The 21,424-nt window shown below is 30.2% G+C and overlaps 1 protein-coding gene across 3 annotated transcripts in view; it reads left to right on the forward strand.

Annotated features, from left to right (window-relative positions):
- LOC126738661 (transient receptor potential-gamma protein) overlaps positions 1–21,424 on the forward strand; it is a 298,445-nt gene that overhangs the window by 234,318 nt on the left and 42,703 nt on the right. For all 3 annotated transcript variants that reach the window (XM_050444089.1, XM_050444091.1, XM_050444090.1), the window contains exons 10-12: positions 1,301–1,420; positions 11,032–11,171; positions 11,325–11,428. In XM_050444089.1, the coding sequence (XP_050300046.1) occupies positions 1,301–1,420; positions 11,032–11,171; positions 11,325–11,428 (364 nt within the window). The remainder of the gene's footprint in view (positions 1–1,300; positions 1,421–11,031; positions 11,172–11,324; positions 11,429–21,424) is intronic.

Consider the following 21,424-nt stretch of genomic DNA (forward strand, 5'->3'; position numbering starts at 1 on the left):
GTAGTGCTAAAACAATGCTTAGGAATCAGGGTTACCGTAAATAGGAATAGAAATGAGATTTTTCTAGACCAAGAGAGGTATATTGAACAGTTGTTGAGAAAGTTCAATATGAGTACCTGTAAAGAGGTGTCCACACCCATTAAACCCAATGTTAATTGAGTTAAAGGTAATGTTTCTGTTGAAAGATCTCATCTCATGATCTACATATGTAATTTGACTAGGCCTCATATTCCTTACACAGTGAGGTTAACAATACTTACGAGAGTCACTGGAAACAGGCTAAAACAGGTACAAAATCTTATAAATTAGAATACTATAATGTTAATCAACATTTTGTTGATGCTAATTGGAGTAACAGTTCAGTTGACAAAAAGTCATATACTGGATTTTGCTTTACATTCCCTGGTTCTGCTGTGTCCTGGGAAAGTATAAAGCAGGAAGACAGTTACGTTGAGCATAATTGAGGCTGAATACATGACTATCTCGGAACCATCCATATATTTAAAAAATTTAGTCCGAGAGCGTATGTTAGAATCGAAAGGTGTAATTCTGTATAATGATAACTGGAGTACACCTAAGCTAGCTGTAACTCCAAGTTTGCATAAAAGGGATGTTAGGAATCATGTTATTCGAGAACCAATTGCTGATAACTGACTAAAGGTTTAAATTCTCAAAAGCATTAGATAAGTTGGGAATTGTTATAAGTGCTATGTTAGTTCATTGGCCCTCGGACTAAAACATTTACATAAGCGGTAGTGTTAAAATATAATGCTTTAAATGTTCTAATGCATTCAGCTTTTCGTATGTGAACATGCCTTAATACTTTTGTCAACCATACTATCAATTAAGGGCGGAACAGTCTGCCACCCAAGATGATACGATTGATTGATTCCGATTGGATAATTTTTGACGTACATTAAACATGACAATAATGACGTTAATGACATTTTCACTCTTCATGTTCCCTTTGGGTAGAAAACAATCCAATTCTGATGATTTTCTTCTCATTTAAAATATTAATACTATGGATTGGAACCTTTGGTGTGACAATCAAATTACGAGACAGTTTTACCACTAATTAAACCTTTTTATTTTACTTTCGACACGTGTTTCGCTAATAATGATCGCATCTTCGGGACATAAATTAAAACTGAAATACTTTAAACATCGGATTTTTGGTTTTTAAACTTCACTGAAGATTTCTTTAATTGTATCTAATCAATTCCATAAGCTCTATATGTATTTTAATAAATTTTATTTAAAATTAAAATTGTCCTAACCTGTCTTTCTTACATTCCAGTTATGCTGATCCTAGCCTCTCAGCGACAGCTTTTCTTCAACGAAGGCAAAGACGAGATAATAATGCAGAGAGGTACCAAGCCGTCCCTGGTAGAGTGTATCATTTTAGCATACGTAAGTGGTAAGTCAACAGCGAAAAATGCAATTTAAAATACGTTTCAACCCGCCGCGTGGCTCTCGGGAAAACGAGAAAATGAGAAATTTTCTAGGTGACCGTGTGTTGCGTTTCCACCCTCAGAAGGTAAATAGAATAAAGACATTTTATTGTTGTTTCTTATGCTTTTCCTCTTTGGTTAAGGGTGATATTTCCAGCGGGAGACTTTGTCCAGAAGTGAATTTTATTTAATTAAATTTAGAATCGGATTTGTCGGCTAAAACATAAAGCGACAAAAACTAATTTGGTATGCCAGGGCGTCGGATATCTTCTATCCAAGCTGCCGTCGGAATATAGATAAATTTCAGGTCGGTTTTAGTGGGGCGGAATGCGACCACCGAGAATGCTTATGTAGGGTGAAAATTGGAAAATTTACGATTTGGGAAACGTACAATAATATGGAAAATTTGCTGGAAAAATTTTATGACAAGTAGAAATAAACAGAAGAGTCGACTAATTATTATCTAGAGTGATGTGGGACGTAAATTCTTAAATATAAAAGTTTGGAGAAACTCTTTGCGCAATTAGAGATACGCAAATAAATGAATGTGTGTGTCAAATGTATATTAAATTATATTTGCCTGAGAGGTCGAATATTAGCTAACAAGTAGTAATATAAAAATTAACCCAGGAACAAATTGAAAGAAAATAAAAACGAATTAATAAAAAAACTAATTGAACATTTACAACCAAGAACAACTTTTATAATTATTTTTGAAGCGACACTAAAAAGCGACATAAAAAATTGAATCTAAAAACTTAGGTCCAAGTCAATTATAAATTGTTTCGGTATTGTATGTACAATAACTGTACGCTGTTCTTTAACAGATATTTTGGTTTTCGATTTTTATAGAGACACTTTTAATCTATCCAATCGATAGATATGTTCAAATTTCATTAAGTTACACAGAAATCGACAGCACGTATTTCGTTTACGTTCCTTTTCTGGATTATTGTATTAATCCAAGAAAAGAAAAAACTAATGATTTAACTGCGTTTTATTAGTATACTGGTACACCTTAGAGGTCTTTACAACTAGAGGAAGATCTGAGGTATATAACAAGAATAAAAGAGATCCCAGAATCGGTCTTTGAGATTATGTGTTTCGAATCTCAGTAATTATCATTACATGTACTCGTTAAGTACGATTTCAGAGATAGGACTTGAAACAAGAAAGAATAGTTTCATTGCAACCAAAAAACTTGGTGATTAACATGTCATGATCGATTACATTTAAAGCCTTTGAATAATCGCTCTTTTGAAGCCTTTGATAGCTCTCATTATATTGTCCATGTTGAAAATGGTAGTAGCTGTACTGAACCCTTCCCTAAAGCCAGATTGTTGATAAAATGACAACTGTGCATAGAAAACCAAGACCTTCGATATTATTGGCAATAAGCTTATAGTCCTGCAGGGATTCGGGATTACATATTTCGGGTATGGGGCACATAACTGACTCACGCCATAGCTGTGGAAAGTAACCTGATGGTAAACAAGAATTGGTGATGTTTCTTATATGGTCAATAATCTGCGGCAGACAAAGGTGAAGCATTTGTAACGAGATGCCATCAAAACCTAAGGGATTGTACCAAATACTTAGATATTAATCAAGATACGTCCATGGTTAACTAAAACAAGACTAAATATTTCATCCGAAAATTCATTGTTAGAGTGGGAATTAATTCTGTTTTAACAGTTGCTAGACTTTATTTTTATTAAAAATTTTTATAAAGTAGTGCTTTAATGCACTGGTGTCATATAAGTTGATGCCTCAAAAATAATTTTATTATGACTAGAATTTTTTTAAATTTAATGCGCATAGATATTTTACAAAGCGATGTGGAAAATGAGTTCACAAACAATACATTTACATAAGGACGAATTAGAGAAGTATTTTGAATCTTGCTAGATAAAGGAAAAATGCACATATTCATAAGATTAATTAGCATTTTATTAATTGGATTTTTAAATGGTTTTATAAATTGGTTATTGATTGAAATTTATAAAGTTTTTTTTCGGCTTACAGTGAAATTTACCAACTAGAATGCAATTGGTTAAACTAGCAAATATTGGGTTTTTAATTGATCTAATAAATTTCTTCAGCCTATTCCTTCAAATCTATCTTCAGCCTATGCCTTCTAATTTAATAAGCAATAATATAAATGTTTACAAAATTTAACTCGAACTCTTTACTTTTCATGGACTGGGCGTGGTTTATCGCAGTTACATACTAACTTATTAAGGTCTAATTTAAAGTGACATTTTTTTCCAAACGCGTTGGGTATCAGTTCCCTTTCCCTCATGAATCCCTTTCGCTCATGAATTTTCATTTTTTAAAAGAAAAATTTGATTTTTTGTAAATCAACTCTTTAATTTTTTTGAAAATTTTTGACGTAAACAGTTTTTTTATTTTTTTGTTTGGTTTTAGTTTTTTTTTACGTACACATTTGTGTACATTGGTAGTCAATGGTATAAAAGATAAATTAAAACAGAAAAATACTTTGTATGATATATTGCAAAACAGTTACATTTTTGGCATAAAATTCTTGACCGTCCTTTACAGCCTGGTACTTAACACCTAGATGCAAAGTCTGTTTCATCAATGGATCGCAAATAAAAAAAAAAAGTCTAGTCTATCCAAACGAACTATGGCCACTGGTCTAATTTCTGGTCTTACTTTTAACGGTTTGGGCGTTGAAGGACCCGGACTATCAGCTGCTGGTCGCCCCCTCTTCCTAGTAGATGTTTTTCCTGCCAAGATTAAAACCTCAGCAACATAGGCTCTAAAGTGAAGCAAATCTAGGACATCATTCTTAGCCACACCCAAGTTAGCAGCTTTTTCTTTATATTCCAACTAGCCCTTTACGCATGTCATATCTATGGCATGCGCAAACATTCTCAGAGTCCACTTTTTAGACCTAATAAATATCCGATACAAGGTAATAAGAAAATCCATCTTGTCAATACCCCCTATGTTAGAGTTGTAGTTATTTATTACTTGTGGTCTTGAAACGTAAATATAGTCCTTCCCTTTTTTATCCCATCGTCGGCACTGGTCTTTATCACCAACTCCCATATAATTTGATGCCATTACAACTTGCCGGTTGTCATACCATTTTGTCATTATGACGACTTTCCCACCCCCGCTAATAATTTCTTCGGAACAACCTCGACCTTTTATTTTCATATCCTTATCGGACGAAAATGGTGGATTTTTAAATCTTTCAGATCTTGCTGTGCACGTTGTATATTTTCATATATTTGCCTATTTCTAAGGTACTGAAGTAAGTTAAAAAATAGTTGTCAAAATATAACTGTACCCTAGGGTGTGAGATTCGTTCAGATAATTTTAGTACCACTGCAGCACCCGAACCAAATACATCAAGTTGCTGTGGGTCAAGTTCAGTAGTAGATCCTTGATATATTATAAAATCATAAAAGATGCCACTGCTGCCACATAGCGAAAAAATCTTAATTCCCCATGGTTTGGGTTTATTTTTGACGTATTGTTTGATGTTCAAACTGCCTTTGGACGGCACCATTTGCTCGTCCACACACAATTTTGATTCCAATAGAACGGAAAGGCAGCTTCTCCTAATTGCATCATATAATGGACGCACCTTCCAAAACCTGTCACTGTTGCCCGGTTTTTCGTGAATATTCACGAAGTGAATATGTTGTCGCAATTTATAAAACCTGTTAACAGTCATATTATTGGAAATCAGTGGAATTTGTAATTTATGGTCCCAGTATAACTTAATTCTTGGGTAATGTAGATTACCCATGATGATATGTATTCCTACAAACGTTTTTAGTTCTTCAACCGTCGTAGGAACAAACCGGGTTTGTTGCTGAACAGCGTAAAGATTTGTATATTCCATCATGGGTTGGAAAATATCTGCAAAATAATTACAGAAAAAAAACGCTGGGCTTTCTAGCTGAACTACTGGTTCTTCCTCTCTAACGTGCCCCTCTATCGGTGGAGTGATATACTGCACATTTTTTCGCCAGAATATATCTTTTTTCTTTGAAAGACCATTGTTTTCCAAATAGTCTTCTATATTGGATTTCTTCGACTTTTGTGGAGTTTTTGCCATTATGTTAGCCATTATGTTATGAAGAGGTTTAGGTTCTGCTTGTTCTAGCTGCTCAGTCTCTTCACGTTGTTGAGTTACAGGTGTGCTGGGAACAGGTTCACCTCTTCCTCCTCATCACTCATTGCTTGTAATTCTACAAGATAAAAAGTATATATGCTACGCACATTATATAATATACTAGTTCCAAGTAATATACCTTCAGGATCAAAATCAAAGCCATCATCTTCATTGAATTCGCCGTCACTGAGTCCTTCAATGTCTGATAATCCGGCTTCTATTAAATCTAATAGTTCTTTATCTGTTAGCGGGCGATTTCGGCTCATTATAAACGAGGATTCTATAATATTTAACTATTTACTAATATAAAAAAGATAAAAGTACGATTAAATTTACCTTGTAATTTTACTTCTCTGATTCAGAGTGTACACAAATGTGTACGTATCTTCAATGACAAAAAAAATGTACTTCCGCGAAAAAAACTGAATGGATCACTGTTAGCACTCACAATACCACCTTTTATTAATTTGTTTTTATTTTTTTTTACTATTTTCACCACAAACAAAACACCACAATAATTTACCAGATAACCTTGCACGCGTTACTCAAATATTGCTCGCCATCTGTTAAAATTACAGTAACCTGTATACTACATGTATACTACATGTATACTACATGTAAGATCCTAATGTACACAAATGTTGACACTATGAGCAAAACAATAAATTCCTTTCTGAATTTATATAAAGGTGATGATAAATTCATGTACACAAATGTGTACACAGTAAGCGAAAGGGTTATACTTTAATATTTTTTAGGGTTAGTATAACTCATCCGATATTTTAGTTTGTCTTAAATTATTAAACTACTCCTATTTATCTTTTTTATATTATTTTATTTTTTTTTTAATTTTCTCGATTCTGCACTATTTTCCATTATCAAGGTTTTTATTAATGTAAAATAGTTTTTTTTTAGAAAATTCGATAAATACGTAATTATTGGTAAAATATTTAATTTTTCTCGAACTGGTCTATTTTGCACTAAAATGTTTCATTGATTTTTATTGAATAAAGTTAAAACATAAATTTTGTTGCATTAATTTAATTTTCTTAAACAGCTAATTATTAATAAGGATTTGTTAAATTGTCAATTAATTTAATTAAACTCAATTTCTTTAAAATATTTTTTAATTTATTTAAACTTAATCGCTAAATTATAATTTATCGAAAAAACCCAATATAGACCACGCAATTTTAACTAGTAAATTAAATATTCATATTTAATTTGACTTTGACTTAAATATTCGCAAAATTGCAAATATAAATTCTTATATTTTTTGAATATAACTACATTTATTGAAATTAAATTCAGGATTTTATATAAGTATTTTTTGAACTATTAAACTAAAACTATTAAAATATTCCCAATATTTTTTTTGTTAATTTTTCTAGAACTATGCACTATTTTCATTAACAAAATTTGTTAAATTTAATTTAATAAAGTTAAAGTTAATTTAATAAAATTACTAATTTCATACCTAATTCACTTAACTAGATTAAATTTGAGTTTTAGAACATTTAGAATTAAATTAATATAAATCTTATATAAGATTTTTTTTAAATTTTCAATTTTAATTATTTTTTCTGGATCTAATTTATTTTCTACTAAATAACAATTCATACCATTTTGTATCAAATATCAAAGTTAAAATCACAAATTCTAGTTAAAATTGCATAAATTAAATTTCCTGAAGCAGTTAAATTTGAATATTATTAAAGGTTTTATTCAATTATTGTTGGTTAAATTAATGAAAATTATTTTTTTATACAGGCATTTTATTTTAATTAAATTGATGATTTTCTTGGATTTCATATAAATATTCAATAAATTATTGTTATTTAACTTAAGTTTTTTGAAATTATCTTTTAATAATAAGTTATTTCTATCTTTTCTCTTTTAATTTTCTTAGATCTACTTTTTTTATATTAATAACATTTATTTCCTTTTATCAAGTAAATTAAATTAATAATTCCATACTTGATTGACTTAACTAGTTAAAATAAGAACGTTTATAATTAGGTTATATTAATATTTAATTTCTTTTAATTTTAATTAAGTTTCTAGGCATAATATTAATAATATTTATTTTTTTGGATCTGCTGTGTTTTCCATTAAATTACTCCATTAAACTTTATTGGATGAAATTAAAACACAAATTAACATTAAAATGTTCTTAGGCAGTTAAATTCTAAAGACTTAGTTAAATTGTCGGTAATTTAATTAAATTAACTTTTAATTTTAATCAAGTTCCTTGGCATAATATTAATATTTTTTTTTTGGATCTGCTGTGTTTTCCATTAAATTATTCCATTAAAATTTATTGGATGAAATTAAAACACAAATTAACATTAAATGTTCTTAGGCAGTTAAATGCTAAAGGCTTAGTTAAATTGTCGGTTAATTTAATTAAATTAAATATTTTTACAAGATTTTTTTTCATTTAATCTTATTTTAATTAAATCATTAGAATGAAAATTCAGCTAATTTTCACTAGTAAATTAAATTTTTATATTTACTTTGACTTAGTTAAATATTCCCAAAATAACTTAAATTATAACTATAATCTATTGGAGTTAAATTCAGGATTTACTTAGAGACAATTAAATTAGTTTATTTTAAAAAATTATTTTATTTTAAAATTATTTTAAAAAATATTCGAAAGGGTCAAGGGAGGGATTTAGGTAGTACACAATTGTGTGTCTGGGGAGCCAACATTAGAAAAGCACAATTGTGAAACAAAATTTATTACTTTGTATGGAATTTAATAAAACAGTTGTTATCTTTGGTTAAACAAAGAAAAACATTACATTATAGGCAACGCATTCTGGATCGACTTTTGCACCCTTCTAACCTGTATTTAACTGGGTTCTTCATTTCTTCATTCTTTGACCAGTGTTCAAAACCATTAAAGCGTTTGTGTGCTCAGGGCAAACTGGAAGGCATTCTTCTCTTTTCTATTTCATATTCTTCTTTGTTTCTTGAGAGGTAAAGTTGTTTTCTTTTTCATTTCTGGTGCAAGAAATACTGGGAAGTGAAATTTGTGGCTGACTCAAAAAAATCATTAACCAAATATCTAGCAAAATATTCGTTGGGAGTTTTTACGATAGATGGAGTATAGTACTCTTTTACAGGAAAATCCTTGCTTCTAAAGTTTCCATGCTTCCACTGGAGAGTCTGGAAATGTATGAGGGGTAAATCATCTTCTGAATCTGAAGAGCTATCAGCTTCATTTGGTGCTACAATTGGGATCTTTTCGTGAATTTCAAACTCACCTTCTTCATCCTCGGACTCTAAATCCGACCCAACTTCGTCTAGAAGTTGGAACAATGCCTCCTCGTCATCCCTTAGATGGCCCAAATCAATAATTTCCTTACTTCTTCCTGTAACAAAGAATTAATTGTATCCAACTTAAAATTAAAACCAATCCACGTTAACTCCCGTGGCTCACAATTGTGACATACATAACAAAACCATTCTTGGAATCAACAATTTTAAAGATATTTTCAATCTCTAAAAACAATACACTTAATTGAAGTTTATTATACCTATTTAATATTAAGCACTTCTTTTTTTCCCTAAATTCGATAAATAAATAATAACTTACCTGCACGAGCCATTGTTGAAAATAATCTGAAACTTTTCAGGTTATGACAAGAATGCACTCCCGGAAAAATAAACGATTTGCGCCTGCACACCTATAAAATGCACTATTCACAATCATGTCGCACGGTTCTCTACCCAGATTAAACATTTTTTGTTCCTTATAACACTAGTAAATAAGGAAGTCACAATTAATTGTGACATCGGGTAGCGTAACTTAACGTAACATAACTTAAGCGTAACTTTAACTAGTTAGAAAATAACATTACTAAAGTACCTAGAAATATTTAGAATTAAATTTATTTAAAATTAATATCTGATTTTTTTTTAATTTCTATTAAATTTAATCAAGTTTCTTGGAATATTAATTATACATTTTTTTAGATCTTCTCTATTTTCCATTAAATTTTTTCATCAAAATTAGATAAAGTTAAAACACAAATATTAGTTAAAATTAGCAACATTAAATTTTCTTAAGCAATTAAATTGTAAAGGTTTAGTTAAATTGTCGGTTAATTAAATTAAATATTTTTGCAGTTTTTGTATTTAATTTTATTTTATATAAATCATTAGAATGAGAATTTAGCCAAGATACCCTGTATAGAGCAACCAATTTTAACTAGTACATTAAATATTTATATATATTTCAATTATCTTAAATATTCCCAATATTACTTAAATTCAAATCTTTATATGTATATTCCAGAACATAACTGCATTTGTTGGAATTAAATTCACGAATTAAATTAAAATTTAATTAGAAACAGTAAAATTGGATTATCTTGTCTGTTTTTTACTTAAGGTGTCTTGAATTATTAAATTATTTTGATCTATTCTTTTTTAGTTTTCTTGATCTGCACTATTTTCCATAAGCAAAATTTATTTAATTTTATCGAATAAAATTAAATTAATAATTTCATACTTTTACTCAACTTGCTAAAATTGAATATAGTTTATTTATTGATGCATTTGGAATTAGATTATATTAAAATTTAATAATATATTATATAGATATTAATTTTCTTGGAATATTAGATAAATATTTAATTAATCAAATTAATTAAGATTTTAATAATATTAAATTAAATAAGAATTTACTCAAAAACAATTAAATTGAATTATCTTGTATCTTATATAAATATTCTTTTATTTTTTATAAAATATTGAATTTAAAATGATCTGTTTACTTTCTATAAACAAAATTTATTTAACAATAACGAATAATATAAAATTACTAATTCTATACTTGATTTATTTAGCTAGTTACATTTTAGCACTGTTTTTAAGTCTTGCTTAAATTATTATTTTTTCTTAGATTCTCCTCTTAATTAATATTTTTAATTTAACTAAAGATACTTCTACAGGCATAACTTAAATGGATATAAATCCTCTTTTGTATTCGGAGTTTCTAAAATCCGCTCGACTAAGAATCCAGAAACCTAAATTAGATATTCACCGCATGATTTAATTATTTGAAACTTTATTACCCACGATTTCGTGATTAAGACTTTAAACCGATAAAGTTTTCGTTTTAATGAAACTCGTTCTATCATAAGATTTATGTGGAAAAGCTACTGTACTAGGATAAAAACATGAATTTTTTTTTTGAAGGTTATGGCAAAAATACAGGAAAAACAACCCCGATCCCACCCATCATTTTATTCGCATTTCCTTTGAGTGCAACAGAGTAAATGCATGAAGGGGCTTAATTGCGAGCCTCGCATAAGGGTTGGTTAATGAATAAATGATTTTACCTTCAGCGAGCTGCCATATAGCGTTAATTTTTGCCAGGGTCGTATTTTGATAAAAGTTTTTTTTATTTAGGTTTAATTTGGAGCGAAATAAAGCAGTTATGGGACGTCGGACTGGAGGAATATGTGAGAGACATGTGGAATGTTATCGATTTTATCACCAATTCTTTGTATGTTGCCACGGTTGCCTTAAGGGTTGTATCCTATTATGAGGTAAGAAATTATTTCTGTTATTTATTTGTCATCGGGTTTTATTTTAAATGCACGTTTTCTTATTAATCCCTACAGATACAGCTTTTTTTAAATGCATAACTTAAGTGGAGGCGAGGAACGTTTTTTTTTTACATAAAATATATGTGGTTTTAGGTGCAGCAGAACCCGAAACTTCTCGATATTCCTAGGAAAGACTGGGACGCATGGGATCCAATGCTGATTTCCGAAGGACTATTTTCTGCGGCCAATATTTTCAGGTGGGAGAATTATTTTGAAAATGTGCGATAAAATAATTTGTTTTTTTTTAATGTTTTTTTTTTGAAAATTTGAGTTGCTCAAGGTTTTTTTTATGAAACTTGGTGGAAAACTAAAAACATCGTGATTTTGGTATCGTCATTGATTTTGATAGATTGTCCACAATTTACCTTTACCCACGAAGTATCAAGTTTTGGCAAATTTTTATAGAGAAAAGTAAAAAAAAATATAATGGTTTAGCTTACAATATTTTTTTTTCGTTATTTTTATAATAATCTGTTTTCTATAATACACTTTTGGCGTTGAAATGAAAACATTTTTTAATGTGCTAGTTTTTCTAAGAATCGTTAGAAAATCAGAAAAATGGTTGCAATTTTTGGTTCACTCGTCATGAGTTAAGATTTATTTGAGCAATCGGGTTTTTCCTGAATCATGGAAACTGTCTACTTTACCTAAAGTTCAAAACACAATTTCTCACAATGAACATCGACCAACTAACACTGTGCCTGTATATGAGAAGCTCCTTGAAGTTTGCGTTAAAGAGCAACTTTTCAATCATACGGTTTTCGCGAGAATCATTCATGTGAATCTGTGGGTGTTGATATACGTGATAACTTCCTTAAAGCTCTTGACTGTGATAATTCTGTATTGGCAATATTTTTGGATTTCAAACGAGTTTGAGCAAGAATTTGTTATAAGTTTCAAAAAGATCAATATGATGTTGGTTTACTAATCTCATTGTTCTAGAGAGGTAGTTATTAAAACCATAGTTACTAAGGTGGATTGGGTAATGAAAGCTATCAGTGGCTCTAGCTGTTCTTAGTGGAGAATGAATATTGATTTTTTAAAGTAGCTCTGAAGCTCCAGATTTCTGATGTAGGATATTGTAAAAAGTAATAAGATCCCTCCTCTTATGTCGGATAGTGACGGGAGCCATATGTAGCATATCAAGTATATCTGCATCATTGTAATTATCCAAGATATTCAATTTATATGCAATTTGTTTAAAAAAAGTGTGTTTAACTAGTTGAAGAGGATCATATGTACCACATAGAAAGTAGACCGCACACAGGAGGCATACTCTAGATTAGGACGCACCAGGGTACAGTAGAGTGTTTTTAAAGCGGCAATACCTGTGAAGTCTTAAGTACATCTTCTAATAAAACCAAGCATCCGGAAAGCTTTATTGATAACACTATCTCAGTGATGAGAAAATTGTAAGCTTGTATCGAAAGTGACACCCAAATCCTTAAAAAGAAGAGCTCTTTTAAGGGTATAGCGACCGATCTTGTAGTCGAAATTAATAGTATTTCTAGAACGACAAATGGTCATTACTTTACATTTAGCTGGATTAAGTTCTATACCATTTTCTTCACACCAAACTACCAAATTATTCAGAACATATGGTCATCGGCAAACAACAAAAATAGGCAGCTATAGTGAAGCATTCATCCATTTTATTGATAAAAATATTAAAAAGAAGTGGCCCAAAATGAGAGCCTTGAGGCACTCCAGATGGAACCTAAATAGTTTTAGAAAGAAAATTACCAATTTTAACAGTCTTCGATCAGATAAATAGCTCTTGAACCAGGATAATAAAGGTTCATCAATACCAATCATTTTTAGTTACTACAACAAAATATTATGAGGTACCTTGTCGAATGTCTTAAAGAAATTTGTGTATATTGTATCCACTTGATATCCCTTCTCCAAGGCATCCAAGAAAAAGTCCACCTGAATAACAAGGTTCAGCTCCCTAGATTTGCGTGGTCTAAATCTAAACTGCTGGTCAGTTAGTAGAGGTTCAAGAAGGGGGGTGATGATGTCACATACTAATAAATAATACTTTATTATAATTTATAATTTATAATACTTTCAAAAACTTTGGGAACTGCACTGAGTATAGTTCCAGTTTGAAGAGACAGATTTAATATGTGGTATAAGTGTCTGGAGAGATTAAAGCTAAATTTTTTTAGGAATAAAGTAGGCACACCGTCTGGTCTAGGACCATTGTTAATATTCAAGGATGAGAGTTTAGTAAATACAGGGTGATTCAAAATTGAGTGCAAAGATTTCAAAGGCGTATTTACCAGTCAAAAATAAGAACTTTTTTTCATATAGACGTATGTCCATACATAACATAATTATGTGTATAATAATATGTAACATAACATAATTATGTGTATAATTATATGGTCTAGTACCAATCGCACAGATTTTATACTGCCATATGAAACACAAATCAGTTGCAGTATTCTGTACAGATCCTTAATAGAATTCAATAAATTATCTGTAATTATTAAAACCTGTGATAATTTAACACAGTTCAAGAGACCTTTGAGCAAATTTATTTTAGATAGGTTGTAAGTTTTGTGCATTTTATCTAATTTTAATGTGTAAGGGTGTGTGTGTGTCTTATTTTATCTTTATATTGTGTGTCTTACTTTAATTTTATTTATACAGTTTTAACCAATTTTTAACTTTTTTATTAGTATAGGTTTAGTTTTAGATATTAGTGTTTTCCCTTCAGAACAAGCAACTTAGAACTTTTAGTTGTATTCTTATATTTAAATGGCCTTTAGACTTTTTATAATTATTGTGTCTTTCTTAGTAGCATTGATGCTAAATAAATACTTATTATTTACTTTTTGTTTAAAAAACTATTGAAATTTTTAAAAAATTACAAACAATCTCTTTATTATAATCTAATTTCTATGAAAATTGATAAAAACTCGGAAAATTATCGTGTATTTTGACTTTGATACTCTCATTAATTTTCCAACATTTTTAATTTTAAAATGAATGGGTAATTAGAAGGAGTTATTTATTGGCTAGATAAAAAACATAATAAATGAGTGAGTTAGGGATAATAGTATACACGCCTGGCAAACGAAAGTCTTAAGTGCGGCAGTTTGAATTAATGTTTCTTTTTATTTCTTCTCTGTTGCCCTATCTGTAATCTAACGCTGTTTTTTTTTATTTTAGGAAATTTGCCTTTTATGATATATTTTTGCTAGTTTTTCTAAAAATCCTTAAAAAATTAGAAAAATGGTTTCAATTTTTGGCTCACTCGTCATTAATGAAAACAGATTTTTCCAAAATTTTCCTTTTCTTTTAAATTAAAAAAGTTAATTAATTCCTTGATTTTGAGCTAATTTCTATGAAAATCTGTGAAAAACTAGGAGAATTATCGTGTATTTTGATCCTGTTATTAATTTTCTAACATTTCGAATTTTCAGATGAAAACTTCTTTTTATAAACTAGTTTTCCTAAAAATTAATAGTTTTGATAATTATGAGACTAAGGTATTATATTATTATATAAGAAACCAAACAAATTAGTAGGTTAGGGATAGCAATATACACGCCTGGCAACCAAAGGTCTTCAGTGCAGCAATTAATGTTTAACTCTTTAATCTAATGATGTTTTTTTATTTTAGGAAATATTAATTAAAATCGGTGAAAAATTGGATAAATTTTCCAAATTTTTGGCTTACCAATTGTCATTAGTATGGATAGATATGTTTCCCATTTTTTGAAAAACTATCAAAATCTTCAATTTTTCCATTACTTAGCCATCGAGTTTTTCAAAATATTTATATAATATACATTTTTTGTTTAAAATGAAAAACCGGTTTTTATAAAAATTGATAAAAAATTATCGTGAATTTTGATACTTCTTTCAATTTAAAAAAACTTTTGCAAAAAATCTCTTTATTCCAAAATTTGAAATTCAAATCTAAACTTCATGAAAATGACTAAATGGAGATTTTTTTTTTATTTTGACTTTAATGCTCTAGTTAATTTTTCGTCAAGTTTTCCTTTACAAATTTTATTTGGAATTAAAAAAAAAATATAAAATAATTAATTTTTGCAGATGTTCCAAAAAATATTTCCTTTTTTAAAATCAGCATAGAGTGATAATAATATACTTTATTTAGCATAAGCTACAAACTTACAAACTACAAACTTTTACCTTTTATAAAAGTGTATGACCAGCATCTTTGGGATAATGGATGAGTTTTTCGAGTTAAATAAGCTACAAAGGTTATTACAGTATAATAATTAGTTTAAGAATATTAAGACTAAAATAAAATTAATATAAATAGAACGCCATTAACTATATTAACAGAATATTTATGGGTAAAAACAAGTGTATGCACCAAGCTGTTTGGAGTCGTTTACAGTAAATTAAAAATAATAAAAACAAACCAATACAACACAATATGCACGCTTACATAAAAAATTAAAAGTAAAATAGAAACTATCATATAGTCAAGGTATCAAGACATATAACATAAAATTGATTGAAATAAACAACAAGTTAGAATTGTAAAAATAACTTAATAAAAAAATACATGTAAAACTTAATTCTAAATCTAAAATAAAAACAATAAAATAGATAAATTTCAAATTATCCTCTGCAAAGAATAGAGTTGACTTTGGACTAGTGTTACATCTATCATAGATACAATTTACATGGTTTTTAGTTCTGTAATTATGAAGATCTCTTATTAATATTTAAATAGTAATGAAATAAACTCTTAAGTCACAAGTCTCAAATTTATTAGATTAAAGTCAAAGGATTACACGTGTTTCGCTCATACTAGGCATCATCAGATCCACTTGTGTATTCACTAATAAAAAGAACGAAAAAAAAAAGCACAAAACAACACTACATCATATAAGCCAAGGGTAGAAATTAAGTTAAAATTGGTAAAATCGGACGGAGACTAGTTACTACATATTAAAATTATACAGGGTGTTTCAGAACTGTGGGATCAAACTTATGGGGGTTGTTCAGTGCAACAGAAGAATCCATTTGAGTATAGGAACCCATGTCCGAAAATGCGTCACTATGCCTAAATAGGATCTGCTGAATTTATTTTTACCTTTTGTACATGATAACTTAACAACAATTGTTTAAAATCAACGCTTATCAATTTCAATTCTCAATGTCATGTTTTAAACATTTATTGCTAATGGAAAACTTTACCAATCAAGAATTGGCGGATATGCATTTGGCATTCGGAGCAACAAACTGCAATGCACGAGCAGCATCGCGGTTGTATCATGAACATTATCCCGAACGACAGCATCTTGGATACAAAAAGTTTATTGCGGTTCATCGGCGGCTCGCTGAGACAGGCATATGAATGCGAGTAACACTTCTGTCTGGCGGGTACTACACGAGCAACAACTCCACCCTTACCACTTCCAGAAAGTTCAAGGTATGACTGCAGCCGATTATCATCCTAGAGTTCAATTTTGTCGATGGCTTCTCTGCCGTGCCAAGGCAAAAGGATGTACTCGCAAAAAATGCGAAAATGAGTTTTTTGGATATTTGGAATCGGATTTTTTTCCTACATAAGTAAATATTTTTAGAATTTTTATAGCTTAAAAAATAAGGCAAATAATGGCCCTGTCAAATTAATGTATATGCACTTTTTTGGTACTGTCCCAAGGCAAAAAAATGTATGCGCTCATACATTACTTTGCTTTGGCAACACTTTACAATATTTATTAACAGAATTAAGGCAGAATAAGGCATGCGTTTCATATGCCCTGTTTTGCCATTGTTTTAATTTAGTATTTCGTAATCCTCTGCCAAGTGCGGTCGAGTCAGTCTTCGTTGTCGTAATTCGTGCTGTGTGCCGTTAGTAACATCAAAATGTATTCAAATAGGACACGGAGAATGGTAGAATTGTTAAGTAATAAGGTAAGTGGACTTATCTAAACAATTGATTTTTTCTGAAAATGTCAAGACAAGAAGCAGTGTTGAAGTGAAAAATGTACTTTGGAAGAAGTAGTGAAACAAGATACGATCCGGACGATCAAGACGACGATCTACAGGATCCAGATTACATACCCAACATTAATGCGACCAAAAGAAACATTGAAGAAATTGAACTTGAAGAGGATGATATAGTTGATAAAGAAAATAACATTGAAGAAATTAAACTTGAACAGGATGATATAGTTGATGAAGAAAATAAAGTCACAATGGAGGAAAAAAATGAGTGAAAAAAAATGAAGCGTGCATGAACTTTAGATCAAAGGATATCTAGAAACAAAAATATCCATCCTCTTAGAAATCCAGTTTGCGAATTTAAACGGTGTACAAATTTGTTTAATGAACATAAAAGAAAAAATATTCACGACCACTTCTGGTTACTTGAGAAGAAATTGCCAAAATATGTGGCCTTTTTGCCACATTGTTGAGAAAAAGGCTAAACGACAGGTTCCAGAGAGCCGTAGAAATTTCTCGAGAATTTACCGGCTAAAAAAAATAAATACAAATAATGAAGAAGAAATAAAGGTGTGTCAAAAGTTTTTTCTGTCGACCTTAGGTTATAAAAGTAGCACAATTAATTGTCGACCACATGTTAAAAATAAAAAAATGCAAAGACACTCATGGGATAAAACTATCAACCCCTTCAAACGATCAGAGGGAAAAGCGCACCCCATCTAACATAAAATCCAAAACACCCATTAAAGATGACATAAATTCCTGCAATCCAAAACCTTGTCATTACCGGAGGGAGCACGCGCTGTATAGAAAATACCTTTCTACTGAAATATCAATTAAAGATATGCACGATGATTACAATAAAAGGCACCCGCGAAATTAAGTCTGTTACGAAACCTACCGTAAAGAGATAGACAAGATAAATAAATATTGGGTTTTATGAAATCGAAGCCGATAAGTGTGGTACTTGTATTCAACTGGACTTTCAGAATGATAAGAATAGTCAGCTTATAAAAGAAGAGCACATAGCAGAGGTATTATACCCTTTTACCGGCCTTTAACTATTACTTTTGCTTTTCTCTTAACAAAAAACTCTTAAAAGTTCCTACAAAATATACATATAGTATCTGCAATTAAATATAATAAATTAATGTCCTCAATTTTAGATAATATTTTATTATTTTTGAGCAGCTGAATCTACCTAATCTACCAGCTAAATCTTTGAAGTTTTCTACCTATAATATTTCTGCCTTGTGTCTTATTTCAATAAAATTTAATGCAGATTTTAATAATTATTTTAATAACATAATATTAACGAGCAACAACTGTTATGGTTATTTTTCTTTATAGTATCACCTACGTCGCTCCTTATAACAGAAAGATGCCAAGCAGTTCCTAGAAAATCCAGCCGTCAAGGTTTATGCCGTGGATATGCAAAAAGTGTTTTTACTGCCAAGAATGCCCAAAATAAAAGACTCGTTTTTTACATCAAGACTTATTGTTTTTACTGAGACTTTTGCTTCATTAAAGAAAAATTATGACAAACATTTTGCCATTTTGTGGCACGAGGCGATTGCTGGAAGAAGAGATGAAGATGTAGCCAGTGTCTTTGATGGATTTTAGATTTGTGTAGAGATGCTACAGATATAATCTTATGGGCAGACAATTGTACAGCACAAAATAAGAATTAGTATTTGTTTTACATGCTTTTCTTATATATTAATAACGAATGTTGTTCATTACACTCTGTAACAATAAAATACAATTCGGCTGATGGTTTGCATGGGAAAATAGAACAGTCGACAAAAAAATTTTAGACAATTGAAGATATGGATGATTTTGTACAAGTCGTAGAAAAGTCCTCTAAACGTTTAGTGCCAAAACAAATGACTTTTTCAGATTTTTTTAATGTTCAAAATATTTTTGTCCGAAATACTTTAAAAAAGGGCAAAAGCAATAACAGCGATACTATATTAATAAAGGAAATTGTCGAAATATCCTTTATGAAAGGAGAAAACAACTTCTTTTATAAAACTGACTTTTGTTGTCCTGACTGGAAGAAAAAATTTTAAGGAATTTATGATATTATGTGTTTAACCTTAAAGTTTAAGATTTATTTTTCCCGTTTTATTTCAAACTTTGTGATATTTTACTAAAGAATAAAATACTATCTGATATATTATCAATTATATGCGTGAACATCAGAATGTGCCATTATTTTAGAATTTTCTATTTTAATATTTAGGGTTTTATTTTTACGTTTCTTTAACATGTTCCTACATTTTATTTTACTTCTAAGCAAATGCAAAAGTTAGAATTTTTGTTTTTTTTTTTAAATGTATTTTTCAAACGTGTTTTTGTTGGCATATTTTTTATTTAAATTTTTGTTTATTATGCATTTTCCGAATATGTTATTGTTTTGTTAGAATTTTCTTTTTATTTTTATTTTAAGGGTTTTACTTTTATGTTCCTTTAATCTTTCCTACATTTTATATTACTTAATAAAAACCTTTTATATTACCTTTAATTTTATTTATAATCCCAGAAGTGAGATATAAATGTATAAAATATACACTGTTTTGACACATTTTACGAATTTTCTACGCATGTTAAACCATGTCAAAATGATGTACAAGCCAATACATTATTTTGCCATTTTTTAAAATTAGGTATGTATTTAAAAATAATTACCAAGGCAAAAGAATCTAAGCGACATAACTGCGTTAAATTGATATTTATAGAGCTTTATTTTAGTATAGTCTAAAAGGTATGGTAAAAAAACATAGGTTCGCAAATTTTTATAAAGATACGTCAACTAATAACCGCAGGGCACAAAAAATAAGCAAAAACTTTCATTTCTCAAAACTTGCTTTTTGCGAGTACATTCTTTTGCCTTGGCACGGCAATTCTGGATCACATCATTGCACAACCAAATTTTTTAACGATATGTTTTGTGGACCGATGAAGCCTCTTTCACAAGAGACGGTATTTTTAATAGTAGGAATAGCCATGTTTGAGACGAAGAAAATTATTATGCAATTTTTCCAAGAAAACATCAGAATCGTTGGTCTGTCAACGTATGGGCAGGCATTGTTAATGATTATTTAATTGGGCCATACCTTCTACCGGAACGGTTAACAGGACCTATTTATCTGCGTTTCTTGGAGGAAGTTCTCCCAGAACTCCTTGAAAATGTTCCACTAAACGTTAGACAGCAAATGTGGTTTCAGCATGATGGAGCGCCGGCTCACTTTGCTGTACACGTACGCGAGTATTTGGCTCAGCGGTTTGGGCACCGTTGGATTGCCAGAGGTGGAGCAGTTCCTTGGCCTCCTAGGTCACCCGATTTAACGTCGCTCGATTTTTTCTTGTGGGCACATGTAAAGTCTTTAGTCCACGAAACTTTAGTAGAATCAGAGCTAGACTTAATTGGATGAATAACAGCAGCATTTGAATTCATTCAAAACGAGGATCAAATTTTTAGTGTAGTCCGCCGAAATCATGTGCGGCGTTTAAATTGGTGTATTGAGGTTGGAGGAAGACATTTTGAACAATTGTTGTGATGGTATCATATACAAAAGGTAAAAATAAATACATCAGATCCTATTTAGGTAATTAATATTTTTTCTAAATTTAAACGCGTCTTAGGGCCGTAGTGGCGTAGTGACACATTTCCGGACATGGGTTCCTATACTCAAATGGATTCTACTGTTGCACTGAACAACCCCTAGAAGTTTGATCCCATAGTTCTGAAACATCCTGTATAAACTATTAACTAATTATTATTTTTACTTTGACTTGTATCATGTAGTATTGTTCTCTGTTTCTTTCTTTCGTTCTTTCTTTTAGTGAATACGCAAGTGGATCTGATGATGCCTAGTGTTGCCAAAACACGTGTAATCCTTTGACTAATAAATTTGAGACCTATCCTAACCTTGAGCCGGTCTTTTTGAGAAAAGATGGACTATTTCTTGGATTCTTAATATTTGTTAAACGTTATTTGACTTTAAAAATAAACGCATATACACTAAGCATAATTCTTTGAGTCACAGAATACATTTCTAATACACTGAAACAGCTCAAGCTGAGCTTTATCTCGTTCTGGGTCGTCAGAGGAATCACAATTACAAAAACACACCGGTCAAACTCAAACTTTTTATTCGTACAACCAAAATTAAAAACTTTTAGCGCATCACCCTCGCTCATCAGGGTCTCGATGCCGAGTGACCTCGTCACCGCGGCATGTACAG

This window comes from Anthonomus grandis, chromosome 7, assembly GCF_022605725.1.
Source record: "Anthonomus grandis grandis chromosome 7, icAntGran1.3, whole genome shotgun sequence".
NCBI lineage: Eukaryota > Metazoa > Arthropoda > Insecta > Coleoptera > Curculionidae > Anthonomus > Anthonomus grandis.